The 18,560-nt window shown below is 43.3% G+C and overlaps 1 protein-coding gene across 1 annotated transcript in view; it reads right to left on the bottom strand.

Annotated features, from left to right (window-relative positions):
• 5-ht2b (5-hydroxytryptamine receptor 2B) overlaps positions 1-18,560 on the bottom strand; it is a 160,389-nt gene that overhangs the window by 24,117 nt on the left and 117,712 nt on the right. The window contains exons 5-6 of the mRNA XM_078184361.1: positions 15,311-15,659; positions 41-552 (exon numbers count right to left, since the gene is read on the bottom strand). Of these exons, the coding sequence (XP_078040487.1) occupies positions 41-552; positions 15,311-15,659 (861 nt within the window). The remainder of the gene's footprint in view (positions 1-40; positions 553-15,310; positions 15,660-18,560) is intronic.

Below are 18,560 nucleotides of genomic sequence, written 5' to 3'. Positions count from 1 at the left end.
CGTCGTCTACCAGGTGTACAAAATGCATCGTGAGGCTCACCTAAACTGGACCCTCTCCTCCCCCCTCGCCACGTGACCACAGAGTTCAGCTCGTAGCTTCGGCTGGGTTCGATTCGTCCGCTATTGCTCCCTTTGAGGAGGTTACCTTCTAGACTCTTTCCCGTGATCGGTTTCATGGTGTCGCTGGACACGATCACGATCTCGCCCGCCGGCTGGGGCGGTTGCCGCTTCGAGGACTCGCCGAAGTAGGGACAGGTGCAAGGGGGTGGCAAACTGAGCTCGCCCTCCTGCTTCTCGACCGGCTTCCTCTGCGCCGCTGTCTCGTTCGACGAGTCCTTCCTCGAGGATCGGATGTAGACCGGCTGCTCGTGGAAGCTGAACGATCTCTTCCTCAGCGTCTTCGGCGAGTTGTCCTCGACGCGTTCCAGGTGCGCCTCGTTGAACGTCGACGCTCGCCGCCGGTGCTTCCACGGCGTCGGCGAGCCGAGCTCCTCTTGGACCGACAGGCTTGTCCTTGAACCGGAAGCGCTGCTCCCGCCGCTCTCCCCGCTCCTGCAATTTTCGGCAACCGATGGCTTAATTAACTTAATTACTAGGCCTGTTGCCGCGTGAAATATGATCGCTGCCCGGCATCGTGGTTAATGAAGAGCGCGGCATCGACACGGCTGTACGCGACTTAACCAGTTTGCTATCTCTTTGATATACGCGCGAGTGTTGAGAATTGTTTCTACATGCTCGATATATTTATTATTGGTTTTATTTATATTTGTTCTATTCTTTCATGAACACAAAATTCGAAAAATACTTTCACACTTAATAAATCAAATAATAGCATATAATCATTTACTAGTTTCTTACATCCTTGTAAAAACAATAACCGAATTCTCATCTCTTTCGTTCTACATAAAATCGTCCATTGATCCGTCGGTTATTTACAGCGATGTAATCGGAACGAATGGCCACCAATATCAGACGTTGCTAAGAATCTATTTCCTTCGACCTATATTATAGCACGTAATTCTAGAGCCCTTCTTTCTCGCTCGAGACCACTGGGATGAGAAACGGCCGTCCGAATAAAAGTGGAAAAAGCTGCTCAATAACTTCAGTATGAAATAAATGGCGGCCCGGAAGCCTGTACAAAGTTATTTAATAAAGCTTCACGGGGATACGGAGGCGCAGTGCCATCGATAGAAATTCTTCTACGGGCCGGCTGCTCTTAATTTCCGATCGCAAGTTCATTATTGATGAAATTCTTCAAATAATCCGCCGCCAGTGTTTCTGAAATGCTCCGAGGAGCAGCAGCTCTTTCGGTCCGTGTCCGCTTAGGCGACAAAACCGCGGACTCTGGCGTCCCGGTAACGACCATGGAAATACCTTTCGCCGTTCGTCGTAAAACGAGCAAGAATTCCCGCGAGACTTATTTGCCAAACGAGCGGAAGAAACAATGCGGCTCTGTTTAGAGGAAGCGAACAGAAAATGGCCGGTCATCGAGACGCGCGGGTTACATGCCGCGGCAATTGGGCTATCGATGAGGATTATAAGTCGTTTCTCCACTTTAGGACGAAAAGACGACACGTGGCAAAATCAATACGATAGTAATTTAACTGATGGTATAAACAACGTTTCTTTTTTTATGGAAACTTGCGATATAAATTTGTTTAATTCGGCACTGTTTCTGAATCGTCTGTCATCTCTATACACAGCTCGGTCGACTTTTTTAATTTTTAAAAAAATTTTTAATTTTCTAATTTTTTTAATTTCTCGGTCGACTCTATATTTAATTTTTTATATAAAATTCTTCTCCTTCTTAGATAAAATAATTTATAGTGGCGAAGTTCAATTTTGTTCACTTTGTGCACGTTTAACTTTGCAAGTTCGCGTCTAAAAGAAACCTCGAACATTAAATGAATAAAATGGATGCTTAGAGGGTGCTTAAAGGGTGCTGTTCACTTGTCCCGTAGATCTGTAAATATCTGGCCCGTTGTACACATGTACCGATGGAACACCCTGAATACTTTGAAATTGAAACACGGAACGGATAGGAAATTGTTGCCAGGGTCGATTGTCGAGTGGTCGCCGACCAAGGTCTTCCCCCATTGCCGGAGCGGTTTCAACCGATTCGAGAGCGCCTCGAGTGCTTCTGAAAAATCAAAACGCGACCGATGAATCCCCGAAACTGCCTATCCCGTTGCCGCTTCCTACCCCTCTTTCACCCCATTTTTCGTGCAAGCAATTTCTGACGACGGACGCGGAACATTCGTTCGTCAATTGGTTTACGAATCGCTTTTATCAACGTTCCCTGTAATTCGATTCCCGGAGTCGAAAGAATTGTTGTCATCGTTTCGTTTATATTTGTTTAAAAACTGAGTTTAACAACGTTGAATATATATAAAGACAAAGAATATTCTTTTAATTTGAATCTGTTCAATTAGCAGTTTGACTCCGCGTCACCAAGCGAGTGTTCTTAACAACGTCGATCGATTAATTATTTATACATTGAATATTGTCCACTAATTTTATTTATTACATAAATTCTAATATATTATATATTTTGCTTTCAACTTGTACTTAATGTAATACAATCCTGTCTTAACCAATACTGAATTACATCAACATATATTTCTATTAATTTTTCTATAAAACTGATAATTTGTGTATCCATTAAAATCATAATTTTCTTAGTCTGAAAAGAGTCAGCTTAAAAAAGAAACATTTAAAAAATACAATTACTCGACAATCGTAACAAAGCCAACGATAACGTTGAAAGGCGTCCAAGTACGCTTTCTTCGCAAAATGACTTCCGAAAGAATATTAAAATCTTAACGAACAGTATTATACCATAGTAACGCGTCCAATAAACTCCTTTCTTCCCCTAATCTGCTACCGAAAACCCTTCCTTTGTCTAGATAGCGCGCTCCTTTTGTCCCGGCGATATTCTTGGCCGCTCGGATCCGATTCCGACTCCGAAATTGCGTCGGCGAGGCGTCACCGAGATTCGCCGACGCTCTTTTTTTTTCTCCCCTGGTCCCGCGGACAGAAGCCGTCGGGCAGGATGTAATAATAGCCGGCTGATCTCCAATAATGGATAGAACGCGTCAAAAACGGCTGGCACAGCTGCGTCTCGCACACGTGGCCCGATTTATAGGCGGCCCGGCGGGCCGACCCCTTTCCCCAGACGCAGCGGTTCCTGCATTTTTTCGATCAGGCACGATCCATTACGCGCCCGCGTACGGCCAGTCTAAAAATGCATCGCCATTTCGACGCGGGTGCCGACCTAAGAGGCATTTCGCTTTGACAAACATTTTCAACTCTTTCCGGTTGCTTTGGCCCGCGTTTGTAGACTCTCGGCATGCCAGCGCGAACCCCGGCCTTCGGCGCTCGACCAGCGGCAGAAATTGTGACTTTTTCAAGGGAACTGTTAATTAATCTATCGCGTTTGGCACGATACACGAAACGATTTTGTTAATTATTCTGAATAGGGTTGCGATACCGATTTGAATGAGCTTGAAATATATTGTCGAGGTTACACCAGCAATCTCCTAGAAAGACGTGCTAAGGCGTAAGAAAAGGATGCCTTCTTTAAAACAGACTCACTCATTGGTTATTCTCAAAATCAAGAAAAATCAATCAGCGAGTATTAAAACTGTGTAATAGGGGTAGCAAACAGTCTACCTCTAAACAGAACATTTTTCGGACTAGCAGAATTGTTGTAAAATTCAAGGACCTAACACCTCCTGATCAAAGGGGTAACACAGTGCCAGACTAAATAAATTATTTTTTTGATACGGTGATGTAAGTGACAATACAGAAAATGCCAGCAAAAATGTATCATTTCATCAGAAACTGAACGAGGGTTGAGGAGGGTTGGAGACTCCCTAAAATTTCTTTCCTCTTGAGTCGAAGCCCGGACGTTCGAGTGGTCCAATCGAAATGATTGTAAGAAACACGAGCTGACCGGGTGAAAAGTCATCGTCGGGGGGTAGTTTGCCTCGTCGCGAGGCCATTATACGGCGCAGCCGCGTAGCCTGAAAAGTGGATCGCACTTAGGAGAACCGGCCATTCAAAGTGCAAAACGGAGAGGGGGGTATACCGGGCTCACTCGTCGGTCGGTCGCCGCACTTAAGTATACCGGCTCTTCCGCCGGCTCTGAAACTCTCTAATAAAGGAATGCACTTAGCCGGCCGGGGCTGGACGCGCTCTGCCACAAAGGATCCGCCGCGCCTTCGGTCGCCGGCCCGTCACTTTAACGGCCTTTGAGCCGCACCCCCCTCCGGTTACGGAAGAACTTGCCCGTGCCAAGTAATTGTCCTGAAAACGGCCGAGGCTTTTTCTACCCGAGACCCCCCTCGCGAAAGCTCCCTTGCCGAAACAATAATGTAATTAACGTGTGACGGATCAAGACCTTTTCCAGTTCTTTAGCGGCGCGTAGACCCTGTTGCACTATACGCGGGCGAGAGCGTTTTCGAAATGCGACTTCTTGGTCTGTTGCTTCAGTCGCAACTGGTGGACCCTTCATTTGGCTGGTGCACGTAGATGTAGTAGTTGTGGTATTAAATATTTATACAATATCTGATACATAGTTGTATATTAACGCATTGTATACCGACTAAAGAAAGGAATTAATTATTTAATTCCCATTCTTTGCTAAGCAACACTTATCTCTCATTTTGCATAAAAATATCGTGGTCGATTAATAATTAAATTTTGCCACTTTCTTCCCACTATAAAAAGCTACTAAAAAATAGTTTACATTATATCCAGTAACATTATCACAACTACCGATCTATGGATCATTCCCAAAGTACAATCCCATGAAGTACTAACCCATTGACTCCCCGAAAAATTCAATTCCGACGACACCGAGCGAACCTCCGCCGGCTTCACAAATTTCACGAAACCGTCGAACACTTTTACCGGGCATCTTAACGGCACGAGGATCTCGGAAACACGGGAGAATCTTTGAAGTTCGCTCGGCATGACCTCCCTTTATAGCATGGAATATAGAAAGCGACTCGACTCGGCCCCCCGGTTGTCACCGCTTCGTACTTTCTTCGGCGAAGTAAAGTGCCATCGATCCCCGGGTCTTCGTAGAATTCAATTCAGATTTTATCGTCCTCGTTGGCGAATCGGTCCTTCCGAACTTCGATCATCGAACAACCGAACCGACTCGGGTCGGTCGGGATCCAGCCGATTATTCGTCGCTCGCCGTCGAGCCATCGTGGTGCGAGCTCGGAATACACGGACGTATTTTCGAAATCAGAATTCTGATTCTTCCGGGCGCGGAAGATTGCTGGGTCGAGCGACCGAATCGGAGCTGACACCTAATCTGGCACCCTTGGTCCGGCGAAGGTCCTGATTGCCACAAACTCGATTATCATCATCCCTTTTTCTTATCGCTCGAATGAATAGGGCGCGGATTCTCGGCGCATTTTTGCCAATAAATATTTTCGATATTCTTCCAATTTATTAAACATACGCGTTTCAGTGTTTATATACATATATTAAATATTAATTCACGAAATATCAAATCATCGATCCCACACGAACGTTTTCAAAAATTCCCGGATATCTCGTAATATAAATAACTAATAAATAATAATTAAGTAATAAGGATAATAAAAAACAAGTTTCAAATTTGTATGGCAATACTCGATGAGCTCTTTTCCAACTGTATAGCAGAACGGAGACTAAAAAATTCAAAACATTTCGACAAAGGGTTTGCCGACGAGCTGCAATTTATTGTTCATTTATTGTTCGAGAGAATTGCCTGGTCGTCGACGCCAACAGCCGCGTCGACGAAGAATTAAGCCCCCGAAGTGTTTCCGTGGCACTTCCGCGGAGCTCGGAACGGCCGAGGCTGGCCTCTGCGAAGGTGTCTGGAAGCGTAAGTGGCTTTAAAGACACTAGACGTCGGCGAAGATGTTATAAAATGTCGTTCCGGGACGGGTCGAGGGTTTGAGCGGCCTTCTCCTCGTGGAGATTGGCTATTTGTTACGCTCGCGGGGAGAAGTAGAAACGATATAAACGTGAAATTCATTCCGGCGCCGTCTCACGGGCCGGGGCGACGCTGCGACGCTAATTAACCCTGTCTGCGCGATGGGGCGCGACGTGCTACGACTGTTTTTTAATTATCAATCTGCTTTCACATCGATCATTTATTTTGAAATTATCAAAACCGTGAAGCTGCTTTCCATTAGTAATTATTTAATATTTTTCTTCCGGTGGACACTGCCATACAAATTTTTTAACAAGCACAATGTCATTTTTCGGTAGACGACATAATTGGTCATAACATGTAATTTCAGGGAATAATAATTTCAATATATAATATTATTCTATAATAATAGTAATATTATTATTATTATTATTATTATTATTATTATTATTATTCACGTATAATTTTGATTAGCAATTTTTCTTTGGCGAAAGAATTGCCGTCAAATTGACGATTCGGACTCTCGTGACTCGTACGGCGCTTCGCAATACTCTCGTCTGATTTCCTTTGTCCGAACTGGAAAAGCTTCTGATTCAAGAAACGAGAGGGGGTTTCTTCCGACTCGTTCGCCGGTTCCTCGCTTTGAGCTCACGGCGCGCACACAGTCCAGCGGTTGTAATTAAAGATCTCGAGAAAGTAGGCCGGCGCCCGAATTCGTCAGTGTTTCAAATCTATTTCCCATTCGGCCCGGGCTCCTCGGTCTCGCATCTGATTACTGTTTCCCTTTGTCGGACGTACGAATGAGACGCTGGGCCGGACTGCTCTTTGCGCGATCCGCGATTAATTTGTAGGCTTTAGGATCGGGCGAGGTTTTTGCCGGGCCGACTCCTCCTCGCCGCTGTATAAAACCGCGGCGGCCGCGTTTCGAAATAATTCGAGGGACAGGTGATTTATCGTGCCGCGTCATTAATATTCATTCGGTTCTCGGTGTCGAAGCAGCTTACCGTGCCGCGGCGGCGGTTCGCGGGATTCAAATTAATAATAAACTAACCCGAACCGGCGACCAGAATTATTTGGCAAAATAAAGACAGCCGGCGCGATAAATAATTAATATGTTCCGCGATAAATGTCGAGTTACTTCCTGTCGAGTGGAATGCCAACTGTCGGTACTGCGACCCGAAATAGCTGCCGTTGTTGCTTTCAATTAATAAATAAATATTGTGCTATTTAATTTGTAAATGAATAGTGACAAGCTATGCGTTTTAAACAGATAGGAAGAAAAGTATTGTATGCAAAGGACTCGGAATAAATAATTCTTCGCGGAAATATAGAACAGATTGATCGTATATAAATATAAAAAAATATAAAATTTAGCAGTATATGGCAACATGTAAACAATTTTTGGAAATCATTTAAAATGCAAATATATCATAGCTTGTATTTCTGTAAAAATATATTATAATTCATAGCGAAATTTCCTATTAAATTCTATTCAATTTCTTATTAAATTCTATTCAATTTCCTATTAAATTCTATATTACAAATTCATCGTAAATCGCTTCGTCATCATCTTCGAATTTATTAGAACATTCACAGTTCGACGAATTCGAGAACGGGGATCAGAATGGAAGAATGCGCAGCCGTTCGAGCAGAAACAGCGCGAGAGAAGATTTTAATTAATCCGGGGCGTCTTTCAGCTTTCGTCCGCGTCGTTTGAATTTTGTGTGTCGCCGTGCGATCGAGCAAAGAATTCAGCGAGAGCGCTTCGCAAACGAGCTCGAGATTTTCGAAAGGCTTTCGAGAGCGAGGACGGCGCGAAGCGTCTCGAAGGAGGCTACTCTCGCTCGCCCCCCCCCCCCCCCCCCCCCCCCCTTTTTCCCACCCTGTTTTCTCGCATAAGCAGCACTTGTTGGCTTGCGAGGTTTCCACGGCGCATCGATGATCGCGGGGAAATTAAAAAACAACACTCTCCCTATCAACGATACTCGAACCGTTTATCCGTCGGGATGAAAACAATTTCGGTGACCACGTTTTAATTTTGTTTATTATCCGTGGTCCTGCGTTATTAACTCTTAATGGACGTAAGGCACCTCTCACGTGACATTGTACATTATGCCTCAACATTTGACTTCTGATAAGGGTTAACACTGTGCCCACTAATTACCGTCTTATCGCTCGACTTTCATTATTATGATTACAACTTTGTGGTAATTTATATTAATTATATTGATTTATATTAACCCCTTGTGGTCGTATGTCTAATCTCAGCCACCAAAGCAATTTATTTATCTTATTTATTTTTTCATAAAATTAAAACATATTATTGTGTTACATATGTCTGAACATTAAAACGGAGTTAATAAATTTTGTTTCTCCTTCTTTTATTATTGTTATCTTATTACTGTCCACTGAAAGAGAATTAATTACGACCAGCATGACATATGTATAAATTTAATACGACCACAAAGGGTCAATTATATTAATTTATATTTTCATATTTATTTCGCGTCTTTTAGGTACTTACTGTACCTAATTCCGATTCAGAAAAGTGTCGCATCCTTCATTGCGTCGTCGTTTGTTTTGATATTCGTCTTTTCGATGATCGCGATGAATCTTTTTATTTCGCAGCAATTTATTCGCGTTATCGCGCCGCGGTTTCGGCCGCCCCGAAAAATTAGGTCGCGTATCGGAGCCACAATATGGCGGCACAACGGCGCGGACCCGTTCGAAATCGGCCCGCGCCGGAAGTATATCTCGGGCCGGCTCTAATTAGCAACACGAGCCACCGGCAATTTTTTTCTCCTCTCTCTATATCGGGTCGTACGATAACGAAACCCTCCCTACGGGAACGGGGGGAGGGGAGGGGAGCGCGCGAAATATCGAAAACGGCCGCCAAGGGAAACGGTGTTGGCCCGCGATGGAAAATGATTTCGACGTTTAAATCGACGTATAATTGACACGGACGGCTCGACGGATGCCTAAAATACCGCTTTTTTTTTCATTCCACCGCGCGAAAAAAAAAGGGTATCGCGTTCCCGCGTTGCGGAACATTTCGCGATCCCGCCGGCAGCGGAATTTTTCCGCGAATTGTTTATAGAACAATCCGACAACGCGACTCGTTCGCGCGCTCGCGTCTCCCCGAAATCACCGGAAAACGAGAAGCGGAATCAGAAACGTCCGCGAAGTATTTCTTTCGTATTATTCTTAACTTATTGACCGAACTTCGCATATCGTACGACCCGATATAAAAAAAACTGGCTCGTGCCGGTCGACCATAAACACGTGAATTTGCATAAACGGTTCGCGGTGCGCCGAGTTTGTTTTTCGCAGCCACGGCGAGCGAAGTTTTCTCTTCTTTTGCAATTTATTTTTGTTATAAACTTCGCCTCCGGTCCGCGATCGTTAGAAACTCAAAATTCTCGGTTCACCGACGGTTCGGCGTTGAATTAACACGTTCAGTGCCACGCGGTTTTATAACGACTGCCCCGTCAGGCCGCGCGCGCTGCTACCGTGGCGCAGCAATGCGAAGCGCAATACCAGCAAATTAGAATTTACTCGATGCAAATGTTTAAACATATTAGGACCATTCTTTCTTATCGTAGTGGAAGATATTTCTGTTTAAAAGGAAACGCTTACACGGACATGCAACCGACACGATTTACAATGTAAATTTTGAAGTCTATTATCATATTTTATACCGTCAGTCGCCGATGACTGACGCGGCCTGAACGGAAAGCTCCGGCGTCAGTCGCCCGTGACTGACGCGGCAGTCAACGCGTTAAGGGTCGAAGATACGGGGCTCCCGTAAACTGTTAATTCCCCGAGAGACCGGTGACGGACTGCTTCCGAGCGAATCGATCGCCGACAAATTCCTGCGCGGCAGTTTTTCAGCTCGCGGCGGCAGTCGTTCGATCGGCGATCCCCCGGTTCGGCAGCCGAACTAAATTTCTCGTTTAGCACACACGTTGACGGGCCTGCGCGCGCGCGCTCGCGCGTCGAACAGTAACGAATAGCCAATCTCCGTGGCGGGAATAACGTCCCATCTGTGCGCCACGAATTCCCGACTCCTCGATGGAAGACCACTTACGTGTCACCGAGGCTAGATCAGGAGATGACGACGGCCCCGGCGTTCGACGCCGCCCCGTACCCGAATTGGAGCGGAAGCCGTGGAACTGGTGTAACGATCTAGGGCGATGCCTCTTCCGGGGCGACGGGGAGGGGCGAACGTTGTCCGAAGATTGAACAAGCTTGTCCCTACCCTTAGATTGCGGTCGCGGCTTCGAACTCTGGCCGGAACCTCTGCTCCTCCATTGGGTACGAGACGTTCATTTCGAAGCTCGAGTCGGGTTCGTTTATTTCAACGTCCGCTTGTCCGAGCGTTTCGCGTTTTAATTAATTTGGGAATATCGGTGACGCGGCGAGATAATGTTTTTCTGTTTTTAACCATTTGCACTCCGTTGTCTCCTCTCAGGGGACATCGTGATTATAACGTATAGTATATCATTGAACCTTAAAGTTTATTGCTTAGTATGGGGAATTAATTTATTATAGCTCAACTTTTTCGTCTCTATTATTATCTATTAATTTATTATTTAATACGTGGTATTAATTCAATCGTATGGAGCTTTGATGCAGTTGCATAGTAATTTATAATTTTGATACAATTGCATCTTAATTTGTCATTTTGATGCGATTATATAATAATTCGAACTCTTAATACTCATTTTAATTTATTTGCATCGTAACTCGCAATTTTACTTCAATTACATCGTAGTTCGTCATTTCAATTAATTTGCATCGTAACTCGCAATTTTACTTCAATTACATCACAATTAACGTAATTTATTCTTTAACATTTTGTAATTGTACTCCGATTACAACAACGAATTACACTGTAACTAAATGGAACAAATACTCCAATTCGCGATTACATTTAATAGCAACACAATCAAATAACTTGAACAATTTAATTTATTATTATAATCCCCCGTAGCAATTAAATCGTAATCCAGCAAAACTCTCTAAAAAACAATCTAACGATGCTACAACATTAATTATCTCGCGAACGAAGCCTCGCTCGACAAATTTCTATTCTAACATTCCATCCGTAGCGCAAAGAACCCTTTCTTCCTCGACGCGTAACACGATTTTCGGCACGCCCTATATAAAACCAACGCACCCGTGTCTCGGGCGTTAAGAAGAATTCCGCGCGCGAGACAGCCGCGAGGAATCGCGACTTACGGAATCCCGGGTATCCGGAATTCCTCGTCCCTCGATTCCCCGCCGGCGTAATTTCGCCGGTCCCCTCGAACCGTTTCCATCTTCCGCGAGAATAAGTGCAAATGGGAATCTCGACGAAGTAACGAGGCAAAAATGATGACAGGAGATCTATGGGGGAGGCTATGGGGCTGCTCTCTGCGTACTCAGGGGACCCCGTACAATTCTTAAACGAAATCCCCCCGATTCATGGATTTGCCTAATTAATAAATTAATTAATTATAATAATAAATTCATTAATTTCTGTGTACTCTGGAAACGCTAACGGCACTAAGTCGTCTATCGTGGAATGTTTGTGTTAATTTAGAACAATGGGGGGAATATTATTTATTTTCCTACGGTGTTGTAAATTTGAAAAGTTTTGGGCAAATATTTTATATTAATCATTGTAGTTTATATTTCGGAGAAATTAGAATCAATGAGCGATGTAAGCCGAAATGGTTAGACTGGGAATAGTCAACATGGCGGTCGCGAACCGGGGTCTCCATGAGTACGTTCACGGACTCTATGTACAGTAGCTCGATCTTTACAAAAATTGATTTCCTCCGATTGAATTTACGAAATTGATATTTTAATTGACATCCTAACAAGGAAATCTAACAAATTCCTGAGAAGTCTTATGACAACCGTCTTAGATCCTCGAGCGAGAGCGAACCCTTGTGTTATCGAAATTGTCGCGATAAGTGCGCGAAACGGGCCAGATACAATGCCCGCAGGCTCCGATGCATCAATCGTCGTTGAGTCATAAATAATTCCAATTTCCGTGCGGCGAATAGCCGTCGAACTATCGGGCTGTCACGCGTGCGGACCGATTTTTACGACACGCGGATAAAACCTTAATCAACACGGCGGAAGCAGCGTCCCAATTTCGTACGCCGGGACATCCCGTCGGAAGTTGTCAGCCCGACTCCCGCGAATAGTTTCGCGGGGCTGGCCAATAAAACAGGTTTCGATCCGAGATATCGGCGCTGCGGAGCCAATTTTCAGCCGGCACGTCACGCCACGGCGGCGGCGGTGGCGCGGGCGCAGGGGAGGGGGGGGGGGGGGGGGCGAGAAACGGGAAATATTCCGCGAACGTCATAAATCTGTCGTGACACGAGACTCCTTCCGCGAGGCGGATACCCCGAAGGGACGTCCGGGTTGCGATGGGTACTTCGGTAGCGTTCGCCCCGTGTTTTTCGGGCGAAGAGATCTCTCGTGCGAGAATGCAACCCCTGCGAAACGTGTTCGATCGAACTGATTGAGCATTTGTTGGTAGAGTTGTTTTTTACGCGCCGTATTTATGAAAAAATGCAAGTATTTCGTTGCATCAAATTGTGAACACTTTGTTGCATAAAATTACGGATATTTATTATAATTACATGAGAAACGATTTTAGTGGTTGTTATTATAAAAAGTGGAGATCTCTATGAGTCAATTTTTTATTAATCTTTATTTGATTTAATATTTTATATCATTTCTTTTTTCAGTAATTTAAGTTAAAGCTGTAAGGTGGCTTACGTAAAAGAGTTGCGACAATTATTTCCGTTATTAAATCATATTTAATTTAATATTTTATATCATTTGTTTTTTCAGTAGTTTAAATTGAAGCTTGAAGATAGCTTACGTAAAGAGAATTGTAACAATTATTTACGTTATTGCATTTTACTGAATTTTTAATTCATCCTTCATTATTTGCGAATTAACTTTCACGGCTGATATAATTTTTACTGTATTCGTAAATTGTTTAAACCTTCTTATTGTTTTATATTTCATTTACTCGTTATTGTTTCCTGTGCAGAAATACCGCAGTATCGTAAATAATTTCGTATTTTTTTTTCTCGTCACCGATGGTTTTAAAAAGCTTCTCCCTCTCCCTCATAACTCTAAAGCTAAGTGCACCCTTGAATAAAGCACCGTAATTCGTCAAATTTATTATTGATCCTTATGGATATTGCAACTTTTCGCGGTGGGGTGTTCTTAAAGTTACGGACTTCTCGAACGTTAAACAATTAATTTATAAATTCTGTCTGAAAATCGCAGAACAAATTTCTGTAATTATCAAGCTTCTAAAAATTAAAAATATAAAGAAAATCTTCTCTATAGCTTAGTATGACGTTAGAATTGACCCAATACCACGTGCTTTTAATACCGAACTTATTATAAAAATACTGTTCAAATTATAAAAATATTATAAAAATACTATGATATAAATACTGTTCGATCTTTGACAGCTTTCCATGTCGTACTATCCAAAATTGTACACGGCGCAGAAACAGTGTCTGTTATTTTATTATTACCATTGTGTTGAATTTTTCAAGAGAAATAGAAAGGTCGAACAATTAAATAAATAAACATCTCCGATCGGCTCAAGACGCCCAGTGCCAGTTCGTAAAATATCGCTCGGTGTGGCACTGCAACCCACGACGAGCACCGTCCGCAAATCGCGACAGAGTCAGAAAATATCACCACGGCGGATGTAATCTCGTGTGACAGGTGTTTCTCGCGCGAACCAGGGATCGACACGCGATCCCTGATCCCGTCGGTTGGATTTCTTTCACGACTGCCGCCGTCCTATATTTTATTTTTCCAGCCGGTAACCCTCGTGTTTCCGTCGAAATGGAACATCGCCGTCCTATCGGTATTCTCCACGCGAGCCGACGAGAGCCGCCGGTCTATTGAAACGTCGCGGGCGAGCTCGCGCTCGGGCTCCTTTCGATTCCGATCGCCGACCGGGCGATCCCGATCCCGATCCGCCGGATCGCGGGAGAGTGTCTTTATTTTGAAGTGAAAGCGAATCGCGGAACGAATCGTTGTTTCCCGTGGAACGGCCGCTGCGCGAACGCCGGCTGCATAAAACAGAAGTTTCTTCAATAAGCACGCCGGGAAACTTTCTTTCCTCCCTCCGCAAGTTCCGACATTTTTCATAGATAAATGTCCGCCCCGAGTTCGAGCAGGAGAATCGGGCCGCGGCCGCGCGTTCCCGTCGGCACGAGTTCTCCACGCTGTTTGGAAACACGCGTATCTTCGGCCGGCGTGCCCGCGCCTCGATAAAGACCGACGTAAATTTCTGCTTTACTTAGCATTCTAATCTGTCGGCGCGTATCTCGCTCGAAATGAAAACCTCCACGATTTGCGTCGCGCTGGATCGGCCTCGCAACATTTTCCATTCTTCTTTCGGTTCTTCTCATATTTTCGAAATTATTAATAGTGTTTTTTCATTGTAACGATTTTATTTCGAATCGCTCACAACTACTTAACACTGACAAATAGATAAAAATTAGTTTCGTTTTTTTATTGTTAATTAGGTGTTTTTTAGTTTTCAAGATAACTGTAAATTAGTATATTTCCTTCTATACTTTGCTGTAATGGAGATGAACACTTCGTTAATTTGCAGTAGTGGATTTTTTTCATTTTGTTTATTGCATTTCACGAAAGGATTGATAATCGAGATTTTCTTGGAACATTTTCTTTATTTTCACGAATTGTGCAGATAACAAGCGGCAATTATTCATTGTGGAGAATTTTCATATTTCAAGTATTATTTCAGTCGTTTCAGCTGATTTCAAACAAATGCTATTTCTTGATTATAACTATTACTATTTAATAATTCATCTCTTGTATACTATCTATCACATTTGCATCAAGTCCCCTAATTAATATTCTTAAATTCTCTGTTTATCTACTCCCCACTCTCCTCGCTTTAAAAATAGATTAATGAAATTCTCGAATAATAAATCTGTCAAAAAACTTGCTTCACTGCAACACTATAAAACAACACAAAACCAAACCTTCTTGCAACGCGTATAAACGCCCCCGACCAATAAGAAGATATCTCTTCTCATCGCATCGTCTTCATTCGATTCCCAACAAACTCGTTCACACCAAATAAATTCCACAAAGTTACCCTCCGATCGTGCCAGCTCCAATTACGAAACGGCTGAACCAGAGTTTCACCGGACAAATCGACCGTAGACCGAAAACTCCGGCAAATATGGCCACCGTATTGGCAGATCCCTAGTTTTCTCGGGGAACAATCAAGCCGAGGGGAGCGCCTCGAACTTCCCGATGCGGGGAGTCATTCGATTACCGCACAATCATGGCGCTGGAAAGCCTTACCCGTGGCGGTAGCCGCACCGGTGCAACTGATGCTGCTGCTGCTGATGATGATGCTGCCCGCCGCCGGTGTGCTGGGGCGTGGACCGCGGGGTGCCGAGGGGCGTCGGGCTGCCGGGACTCCCGATGCCCTCGAGACCTCTCGACAGCTTCAGCATCTCGGCGCCGAACGCGTGAAGTGCGGACATCGCCGACGGCGGCAGCTCGCTTTCCGGCAGCCAAAGTTCGTGCGAGTCCAGGGTGGTCAGTTCCGTGTCGGTCGACGTGCCCGAGGTGTGCTGCGGCGTACCGCCGCTGCCCCCCGACCCTTTGTTCAGCAGGAACCGCTTCCACGTGCCCCGACGGTCGAGACCTGGAAACACGCGGCGACGATTAGATTTCAGCCGGAAAACAATTAACGCGGTGAGTTCGTTCCGTTTCGGGTCACCGAACGACACCGCTTACGAACGAGCTTGTCGAAACCGTCTTTGGACAACTTGTATCCAGATCGAATCTCTTGCTGGAGATAATGTTGTGTTGTATGTATAAAATAAGGTTACGTTGAAAATTCATTGGGAAAAATTCGTCGATAGAGAATTGATTTTTATTCGCGTAGATGGTAGTCGTTATCTTTTTAAGAATGCAATTGTTAATGGAAATAAATTTTGTTTTGTTGTTATTGCTAAGAATTATATATTCTTTTATATATAACCACTATTAACCACTATCGACGATCATGATTTTAGATTGCTTATTAATATTTTATATAAAAAATGGTGAGACTGAACTAAAAATTCTAATGTTTATCGGATGAAGGAAATTCATATTAACAACGTTTTTAAACATTTTTATCAAGCCAACAATAATAATAATAAGGGAGTGGTGTGTAGCTGACCGAAAAGTGCCAAACCGAGTTGATATATTTTAGTAAAATATCAAAAACATCATGCAAATTTGGTAAGACTATTAATTAATTAAAAAAGGGAACATAAATTAATATTGAAGATTGAATAGATAATAATCGAAGAAACATTATTCTGTCAAGGTATATCATTCTTGGCCACTATAATAGTTAAAATATATCTAATATAATAAATAACATAATAATCTTGATATAACCTCAAATACCTAACACAATAAATAACATACAATATAAAACATAATATCCCACCAAGATTTCTACTCCACTTATTAACCACAATTTTCGTGGAAATGTTAAGAGACTTGTTTCTCGAATTATTCGAGCGCACCAAATTCCATTTACAAGCGCGGCGCGCTTGATGAAAATAGTAATAATATTTTCCATCCTAAATTGCGCGAACTTCTGAACTCGCGGTGCTCGCCGCAACTTCTTGGAGTATCGCGAAAAAAGCATGACCGCCGCGACTATAATTATTAAGCAGATGCCGGGCGAAGAAGAAGAAGAAGCTCGCTGGATGGGGGTGGGGGTGGGGGGTACACGTGGGAAAGAGATCACGGACTGTTTCATTTCGGGATTCAACGGGTTTCCGCGCTGATTGCATTTGAAATGGCGGGAGAGCAACGGAGCTCATCAGCTTTATTTCCCCGGGCTGTTTATATAAATTCAGCTACTTCGTTTCTTTTCCGCGCGCACTTTGCCAGGGATCGCCTGACCGCGAACACCTGTCCCGACACGCCTGACTTTCGCGATTCGTCTGCGGTAATCGTTCCCAGGAAATAATAACCGTTTGCTTCGAACAATGGGAGTTCTCCATTGAACGTGCAGGAAACGATACGGGCGTTCGTTTTAAAGAAATATCTTCAACCCCCATGATTTGTTGCTTTTCTATGGCTACCGTGATCGAAGACTTTGTTCTCGTTCAGGATTTTCTGAAAAGGAAATTAAAAGGAGGAAAAGGTGAATTGATGTCTACTTTTGTATGATAGAATGTTTTATGTGATGAATATATATATAGATGATAAAATCTTTTACATGATAAAATCTATTATGATAAAATTGTTTATATGATAAAATCGTTTATGTAATAAAATTGTTTTTACCAGGAAAAGGTTAATCGTTGGTAGACTTTTACTTCATCTGAAATTCACATTTTGTTGGAGGGGATAGATCAATTTTTTAGTCAATAATTTCAGGTAAATCGTCGAAACAATAATTTTAGATAAATCGTACTAGTTATTTAATAACTAGTATTTATACTAGTATTTTAGAGAAAGGGAAAAATTATTAATTACAAATATTCGTTTCTAACTCTCTTAGAAAATACTTTAACTCATAAGATTTACAATTATTAGAATCACTCATAAATAATATCTTCTCATAATTCATAATTCTCTATTAAATACTAACCAAAGCAAAAGTAATTCTTTTAAATTAATTTTAAAGTCACGAACACCGATAAATAATTACTTCGAAATAATCTACAGGAGACCAGTCTCTAACATAACCTAGCATTCGAGAAGCCATCGCTTCACAGGTATATTTAAGGCTCTCGAATAATCATTGACAATTGCGAGCCGTGTTCTCGCGCGATCTTAAATTTCTCCGAGATAAAGAGAACAAGCCGGTATAAAATCGTGTGCTCGCAGTTACGAGCTGATTTATGACTGCGGCGGTGCACGCCCCGCCGCGACCCCATCCAACCCCATTGATTAATTTCGTCAAACGGTCGCGCACCGAAACCGGTCTTTTTAACATACCGTGCCACGGACCGTCGCGCCGCCGGTGGCTTCCTTTGTAATTTGCATGCGGCTGCCGTGCCGCGGGACGACACGATCGCGAAAATTTCTTGTCATTGCCGGCGAAATGGGCGTCGCTGGTACGCCAAAGGGATAGATAAGGGACGCGGCGGCGCGACCAATGAACAAGAAAAATGTCACCGGAAGCGATGGATCGTTCGGGGACCGGTCGCTTTTTAATCCCACGAGGTCCAAGATTGAAAACGATTGGTCCTTCGAGGCGGAAGATAAACGAGCCGGCCATTTTTATTCGATAATTGAATCAATATTGCGGCCGACGCGCGGTCGCTTTGTTCATTTTTAAATGCGAGCGCTGTTACTCGCATTTAAAACTTCGACTGCTCCTTTATATCTTTTCGATGTGTCGCTGTTAGCCTTCGAGTTTTGTTAGAAAATTGTCTGCATCGATATGTAGAAACTAAATAGGAAATTCGTTCGTATTTTAAAAATTTTATTCGATTAAAAATGATACCGTATTATATTTAGTTCTTTTATTTGTCTACTGTTTTAAATTGATTAGTCCTGTCTTAAATGCATAGAATTCATTGTCTAAGGA

The sequence above is a fragment of the Augochlora pura genome, chromosome 6 (assembly GCF_028453695.1).
Source record: "Augochlora pura isolate Apur16 chromosome 6, APUR_v2.2.1, whole genome shotgun sequence".
NCBI lineage: Eukaryota > Metazoa > Arthropoda > Insecta > Hymenoptera > Halictidae > Augochlora > Augochlora pura.
The sequence above is the reverse complement of the archived record's forward strand: the minus strand, read 5'-3'. Positions and strand labels throughout refer to the sequence as shown.